Below are 8,449 nucleotides of genomic sequence, written 5' to 3' on the forward strand. Positions count from 1 at the left end.
TATGAAACGACGCTAGGAGTTTCATCTTTGCGTTTGAGCTCGGTTTGTTCACAGACATGTCTCAGAAAATAATCCATTATGACTGATTGATTTTAAGCTTAGCCAATTAAGATTTTTGGCGGTGAAAGTTACTTGACCTCCTCTCCCAGATTTCACTACGTCTCTATATGTTGCTTCTGACGTTCTTAACAGGAAGCGAGAGGCCCTAACTTATATTCCGCTTGAGGCCCCATAAAATCATGGGCCAGCCCATGAACCAAAATGGACAATGTAAAGTTATCTAAATATACTTAGGGTACAAAATTCAAGAATTAAATAATGTCTGCTGCTTGGTGTGGTATTTTGCTCTGCTGGTTGCGATTGGTTGGTATTTATCCATGCGAACGCAGGATTTGTAAGGAACACCGGCTGAAAAAGATCCGCCTGTGATCGTCTGTTGTGGTTCATCGACATTTAAAGCTTCTTCAAGTTGCAGGCACGTGCCGGAACATGTATCGAGGGAGCAAGTGTGAGGTTTGAAAGCACATGCCGCACACTTTTCTTTGTTCTCACTGCTGCTCTCAAAACAAACACCCGCGACTATTTGTTAACTCATATTTGCGGTTCGCATTGAGCGGTACCGGCTTTTACACTTGCCGCTTACCTTGGTGTAGTAAGCGTCAGCAAGGTGACGCTCGGCGACGCTTCTGCAATGAGAAAACCTCATTGCAGAAGGTTTTCTTGGCTTTCTACAATGAGTTCTTACAGGGTGGTTCATGCGGGTACAGGTGAACCTCCTCTGCAGGAACACCATCCGAATCACCCGGTTTGAGAGAGGCGGCGCGTGCGATCCGCAAAGCGGTGCATGACCAGACACAACGACAACACACAGAGGCGGCCAACCCAGACGGTGCGATTAGTGCGCCCAGTTCAATGCATCACCTACCCATGGGTTCTACCACTGTTTCTGGTGTATGAAAACCTTCTCTAAAATGAATAAACAAGCGACGCTTAGAGTAAAATAGCTTGTTGTCTGCTGAAAGATACTCATTTCCATAATAATTATCCTGTTTGAGGCTCTGACCTATTAGCTTTCATAATCAAGGTGGTGAAGTTTTTGGACAGGCAGTGTATTTTATTGGGATTTTATGAGGATGGATGAACACAAAGTAGTGCATAATTGTGAAAAGGAAGGAAAGGAACACATGGTTTTCAACTTTTTTACAAATAAGACGAAAAGAAGGTGTGACGTACGTTTGGCTTCAGCCATCTTCATCAATATTTTGTTCTCTCAACTTTTACTCCAGTCATCTCTCTTCCAGCTCTGCACATCTCAACACTGAAGTCTTTAGCACAGGTTCAGTCACTTTTGATGGAGAGTGTCTACGAATAACTTTCCGAGTCTTGCTGCATATTTTTGAGTGAATTTGGACTTTGAATAGGCCATTCCAACACATTAATAGGTTTCGATCTAAACCAGGGGTCTGCAAGCTGTGCCTCTGGAACCAAAGTTGGTTTTCCTGACCTTCTTTGGCTCTTAATGGCGTTGGCTAAAAATAAAAACATTGGCTGGGATGTATTTTTTAAATAATGATATGTCAGATATAGGGTTTAGGAGTTTTTCAGGGTTTTTTTTTAATGAAATATTTGGATTGAATTTAAACAGAGCGGCACAAAAGTAACAAAAAATGACAAAAGCACCAGTGATATGTTTAGCTTCATCAATCTTGTCAATGGGTTGGAAACTAAAGCACGGACAAAATAGCTGCTTCCTCTCCGTTGATCATCACAATTGTCACAAAAAGTAATAGTATATAAAAATGTACGTAGAATTAACAAGTGAAAGTCAGACTTTGCTTTTAAACTGTGCTCCAACAGGATCATTTTGAACAAACTAACTACTGAAACAGGCATTGACAAAAGCGACAGAACCTGTAACTCACTGCAATCAAACGACTTCTATAGCCGTCAGTGAGACCGCTGCGACTTTCCACAGGTATCTTGGTCCGCTCCTCCTGCTCCAGTTCTCTCACGTTTGAAGGTTGCCTTCTCCATTTTTCAGCTCCCTCCACAGATTTCCAACAGGATTTAGTTGAGGGCTCATGGAAGGCCACTTCAGAACTGTCCAGTGTTTTGCTTTTAGCCGTTTTTGGGTGTTTTTAGCTGTGTGCTTTGGGTCATTACCCTGCTGGAAGACTCACGACCTGCGACTGAGACCGAGCTTTGTGACGCTAGGCAGCACATTTTTCTCCAGAATGCCTGGTCTTGAGTTTTCATAGTGCCCTGCACAGATTCAAGACGCCCTGTGCCAGATGCAACCTCAGAACATAACCCAGCCTCCTTAATGTTTCACAGTAGGGACAGTGTTCTTTTCTTGGTTTTCTTTATTCTTGGGTCTGTGAATATAGAACTGCCGTGCCAAAAAGCTCCAGTTCTGTCTCCTCTGTCCAAAGAACTTTCTCCCAGGAGCTTTGTGGTTTGTCACTATGCATTGTGGAAAATTCCAGTCTTGCTTTCTTTTTTTCTCGCTTTGGTCTCCGCCTTGGTCGTCTCCCACTTTGGCTCGAAGCAACGATGGATGGTGCGATCTAACACTGGCGTACCTTGACCTTGGAGCTCACCTTTAATTTCTTTGGAGGTTGTTCCAGGCTCTTTGGTTACCATTCTTGCGATCCTGCTCTTCAATTTGTCATCAATTTTCCTCCGGCGGCTATGGAGGTTGGCTGGAGTCCTGCAGACCTCAGACGTCTGAATAATATGTGTAATTGTAATCACAGGAGCGCCAAGCTGCTTAGAGACAGTCTCTCTCGTAATGCTAATTAGAGGACACACCTTAGCTTAATATACGGTATCTCTGTCGTCAATTATGCCAACCTTTTTTCTTTTTTTTAGAAATACCAGCATTTTTGTCCAGGTCTGTTTCTTTAGTTTTATTTTTATCAAAATGATTCAGATTAACCACATTTCAAAAACAATGCCTGCTTCTTATAGCTTAATTTCTTTGTAAATGTTTAGTTTTCAAGTTATTTCAGTGACCATTGTGGATTTTCTTTTGTGTTTAATAGAGTTACCAATTATTTTTCTACATATGTGCTTTTTTATTATGATCTTTCTATAAATTTAAATATCACATAGATGTTTGTTTTCTTTTTAAACTAAAAAAAATACAACGGTAGATTATATTTAGCTGGACTCGGGGGTGGGGGGAGGTCTCTTTGGCTTGTAAATGTCCCAAAATCCCCTGACCTAAACCATCCCAACACCAATTTAACTGTGTTTAGGGTAGTTTTCCTTCTGGAAGTCGAAACTCCACCCTTGTTTCAAATCTTTTGCAGCCTTTAGTGGTTTAATTTGGTCGCACTGGATTTTAATTGGGGCATCAGTACAGAAAAAAAGGGGGCAAATACAAATAAATACCACAGAAAAAAAAGGTTAAAAGGAATATGAATACTTTGAGGTTGACGTTTTTAAACATCTGTGCTATCAGGTTATGAACTACTGCAGCAATAAACCGTCTATGCCGTCTTTATTAGCAGTGTCAGCTCAGGATAGTTAACCACCCTCACAGGAATGCTTACTTTTCCCCCGGCAAACCAGACCGACTGAGAAAAATTAGCAGCAGACGTTTGACTTCTAAAAGTTGGAAATTACGCTGCGTCTCTTTACATTCACAGCAGTCTGAGAAGTCAGACGGTATGGCTAGACGGGAACCTGAAAACTCACAGAACGCGTTGCCAGATTTAAAGGGGGTCACATAGTTTTTTTTTTTTGGGGGTTTGTCCATCCATCCTCTACCATCGTTTCTCTCCCTCTCTTTCTTTCTTTCTTTCTTTAAAACATCTGCACACATTTGCCTCCAAGATAAATTCCATCAGTAAAAGCTGAAATAAATCACGGGCTGAGAGCTTGTTTATCATGCGGACATGTCAGGCAGGCTGTGAGCTTTCTGTCTGCCGAAATTTATCGCCCAAGTATTTGTCGTTATGACCCGAGGGAGCGCCTGAGAACAGACTTTTATTTACACAAAGTAAATGTTTTTACTCAAGGAAAAAAGGCTTACAAATCACTTACGCTCAGATGGATATCTTTTTATTTTTAACAAATTAATACATCAGCAGCTCTACGGGTCCCGCTGACATTTTAAAAATAACAAATGTTTCACCACTAGAGGGAGAAAGTCGACCACTTTCCTCCTGAAGTGGAAACAATTAAGTGCCAGCAGACAAACTCCTGCGATCATTGATCGGTGTGTAACCCCAAGAGGATCGGATCTCTCCTACAGAGAGCAAGTTTTGTCCCTTAAATGCTCTGCTGTGTGTGTCACGAGTTGGAGAGCAGCCAGAGAAGAGGGAGAAGACCAGAACTGATTAAGGTCTCGCAGTTCAGGCCTTTTTTTTTCTCTCTCTCTCTCTCTCCTTTTTCCACCCATCTGTGGAGCGTAGAACGTCAGATGTCTTTTTCAGCACTAACCGCCTCGTGCACACGTACGTCCTAACCACGTCTCTCTCTCTCTCTCTCTTTTCTCCACCTCGTTCTCTCCTCCATCTTAGGTCGTGAGAAAGCTGCACCAGTTCACCTACGACCTCTTCATCCAAGCTCAGTCCCTGCAGATGCGCGTCAACTTCCCGGAGATGATCTCCGAGATCGTCAGCGTTCACGTGCCTAAGATCCTCTCGGGCATGGTCAAGCCCATTCTGTTCCACAACACGGCCTGAGGGGGATTTTTCCTCCGGGTGGATCTGAAACACGACGGAGGCGCGTTGCGGTTTTCACGAGGTGACGGAGCCTTTCAATCGGACCCTGACAGACGGAGGGGATGGCACATTCTTCCAGTGTTTTGTAATCCAGTAAAAGTCCACTCTGCTCTTCTTTCTCGCTGCCTGCTCAGTGCATCACACACACACACACACACACACACACACACACACACACACAGCACATGGTTTTCTCTCTTTTTTTGGGGGGGGTTTCTTGGAGAGCTGATCACAACACTTGCATGCATTCCTGCACATCAGCCAACGGAGTTGGGCATGTAAAACCTCTTCAGCTCTTCTTACTGATTACTGTCAGCTGAAAGATAAAGCCAGTATCGTAGTGAGAAAAACATGTTTGCAGAGTTCTCATCCCCAAAAAGCTTTTCTTCTGTGTGCTGCAGTATGACATTTGAACTAGCTTTTTTTCCACAATGAATGTGATTGTGTGCACCTGACAGAGAGAGAAAGAGAGAGAGAGAAAAACTGCTTGATTGGCAGTTAATAATAACACAGTTGTGACTTGCATGCTAAGAGGAAAAGTTATCTCGCCCGAAGGTATATAAAAACATTTTTAAAAGCTGTTCTCATGTCTTAGAAAAAGAAAAAAAAAAAACTTTACAAAAAAAAAAACTTGGCAAATAGTTTTATGTATTGTTCAGTGTGTTAAAATGAACACCTTTAAAGTGCAAGTGACTGCGGTAAAGCTGATTTTAAGTGTATATTTATGAAAAAAAAACAACTTTGGATCCAAGTAGAAAATGATCAGAAAGAAAAGTCTCAAATACTTGTTTGCCTCAGTTAACACTGAGGGGAACTTTATAAAAAAAAGAAAAAAAAGAAAAAAGAAGCTTTTTGGAGTGCCAAACACTGTTCAAGTACAACTTTTTCAAAGTGGATATTTCATAATGCTGTGGAACTTTTCTACCGTTTCTTAAAGGTGTTCTTTGCAAAATGCTTTCTTGTGTGTCGTCATGTGTTCATTGTAGCTTCGATAATAAATGTCCAGTAAAGACACTACGCGTTGGTTGCTGTGTTTCTTGCATAAGCAGTGTTGGATTTATGGGCCAAAGCAGAGACGGTATCAGTGAAGACGCAAAAACCCTAACAGGGTTTTAGCATTTAGCTAAAACTTTGAATGTTTTTCTAACTTCTGGACATTTTTAAAGTAGGAATGAGGAGAGTTGCTTTTTGATAATTGGCACCGTTAATAAAGTTGAAACTGTTTGAAATGTAAAAAAAACAAAAACAAAAAAAAAAACATTTGCAATCATTTTTGAAGTATAAATACAAAACAAGGTGAGTTAAATTGCTATTTAACAAAATCAATTGGGCTATAGTAATGTAAACCTCAGACAAAACAGGGAATATTTGTCAGTTTTTATCTCGTTAAACCAATGAAGTTATGAAAGACAATCAACATTTCATAATTTCCAGGCTTATAGTATGTAGTCTGAAAGTTCAATACTCTCTAAAAACATTTAAAATCTACAAGTTCAGAAAGTCAAAAACCAAACATGAAGACGCAATCATCTGGTTGGTCTTCAGTTTTAACAAGAAAAGAGTTTGTATTTAAGGGATGAAATGCTTTTGAAATCATAAAAAAAAACCTTTTAGGCCTGTTGTAACAGGCTAAATGTAAACCTTTTCCCTGACAACCAAAACTAGGGCGCGCCGTGGCAACAGTCAGATATGCTAGCTTACTGATAACTCTGACACTTAGCGTTAGCACCGTGGCTAAAGAAGATAAATCTGGAAACAAGCTTAAGTTTTTGCTCCAACAGAAAAACTCCTCTAACCACACATCTTGTGACTTGTTTCCAACAGCGTTGATATATTATTATTTCATAATAGAAGTCATCTGAATATTGCAGCTTTAGCATTTCCTGCTGGACACCAGCTAACTGAATTGACATATTTAGAGTCTCATCTTTAGCTTTAGTTGGGATTTATTACCAAAATAAAAGAGCTAATTTATGGACTTTACATCATGAAACTAATGTGCTTCATCATAACTTAAAGAACAAGAGTGGCTGACATTTAATACTCTCCAAAGTTCCTTTTTATAGCATGGTGCTGTATTTACAGTTTCAAGCATAGATCTTTCTGCTTGTGTTTAATTGTCTGTCAAATTGATTTATTTCTGCCATGTTTTCCACCAGCTAAACAGGCTCTACAGGACACAACACAAACAGAAATAATGGAGTTGACAGCTAAATAAACGTAGCAAATTTAAACAAGAAGTTGTGGAAATTAGTAATTAGTGGATCAAACAAAGGACTAAGCCCATTTTCTTCCTAATCCTTGTCGAATAAATATAATCTTTTATTAATTATTATTATTTTTGATTTGGGTACATCTAGACTTTTCTTGATATTTTCAAATTGCCATTTCCGTGTGGTTGTTTCTTGTCTTTTCTGACTTGTCAAGACTAACACACAGCTGCCCCACTTGGCCTGCTTCCTTGTGTTTCCCATTTTGAAGAGTGGCCAAGAGAAGACGCAAGGGTTTGTTAACTTCCCTAGAAATGATGATGAACTGTAATATATAAATAATGAAAATTAATAGTTAAATTGCTGACATATTCTTTCATTTATTATTGTGGCATTTAGCAAACAGGAATAATTTCAGTCATTTTAACTGACCAAGAACAGGAGAAGTTTGGTCTGAGTTCATTTTAAACAGTGAAAAAAAAAGATGTCTTCTCATTTGGTATATATTTATATATATATGTGCGTATGCATGTGTGTGTGTTTTATGGTGCAGCATAGCTTTTAGCTATCCAAGTCTGAATACATTATACCATCTAGTGGCGCTTTAGCTAAATAAAATCGGAAATAAGCATAAGTGGGACATCTGTTGGATCTATTGACATTTGCCCCGCGACGTAATTGGACACAGATTCACTCCCGTGTTTCAGAGCAGTTTCCATTCAACGGTCACAAGCGTGGACCTCTGCGCACTGAAGGGCTGCGGTAAATAAAATATACATGAAACAGACATGGAAAGATTCGGGGGTCAACGCACTCAGAGGTCGGGGCGCTCTGACAATCAGACGAGGACGTCTTCGCTCTCGCTTCTGCCTGGAGCAGCAAAACCGACGACGACTCCTTAAAACGTAGCAACTCGCTGCCTGTAAAGTGACAGAAAATGGGATATTAATTTCTTACTGATCTTGAATGAGCTGATTTATGACAGATCAAATAAAAAAAGTGTACTTTAACGTGTCAAACTATGTAGGCTTTTTTTTTTTTTTTAGAGATTGAAAGCAATTAAATGCATTGGTGTTGTAACTTAGTATCTATTTTGACTTTAAATAGAAAACTTTGCTCTAATTACAGTCACATCCATTAATGATGCTGTTAATTGATGGTTTTGTTAAAGCCCAACAATGCTCTTTCTAGTTTATTTATTATTTAGCTAATTAATTATAAAAATGACACTAATTGTTTTTACTTAAACAAATCATTAACTCCCAAAAGCTCTTCTGAAAACATGTCAGAGTTAAACCCATAAATGGGTCGGATTGATTCTGAAACATCCTACATTATAAAAATAACATTACATTATAATGTATTAGGATTATTATTAATTATCAGCCGTGTTTGCCGTCTCTTTAGCTGAGGGAACATGTTTAATTCCCACGTGAGCTGATCATTTTCTCCCTGACATGTCTTCAGTCTCTAACTGGTATTAAAAATTTTATGAGTGGGAAAAAA

The 8,449-nt window shown here is 39.6% G+C and overlaps 1 protein-coding gene across 1 annotated transcript in view; it reads left to right on the forward strand.

Moving 5' to 3' along the window:
• Positions 1-5,750, forward strand: part of LOC103139930 (androgen receptor) — a 21,103-nt gene extending 15,353 nt beyond the window's left edge. Inside the window, exon 9 of the mRNA XM_007554808.2 lies at positions 4,530-5,750. Coding sequence (XP_007554870.1) covers positions 4,530-4,694 — 165 coding nt within the window. The 3' untranslated portion in view covers positions 4,695-5,750. The remainder of the gene's footprint in view (positions 1-4,529) is intronic.
• The last annotated feature ends 2,699 nt before the right edge of the window (positions 5,751-8,449 follow it).

Source organism: Poecilia formosa, unplaced genomic scaffold (genome assembly GCF_000485575.1).
Source record: "Poecilia formosa unplaced genomic scaffold, Poecilia_formosa-5.1.2 Scaffold66, whole genome shotgun sequence".
In the NCBI taxonomy this organism is placed as follows: domain Eukaryota; kingdom Metazoa; phylum Chordata; class Actinopteri; order Cyprinodontiformes; family Poeciliidae; genus Poecilia; species Poecilia formosa.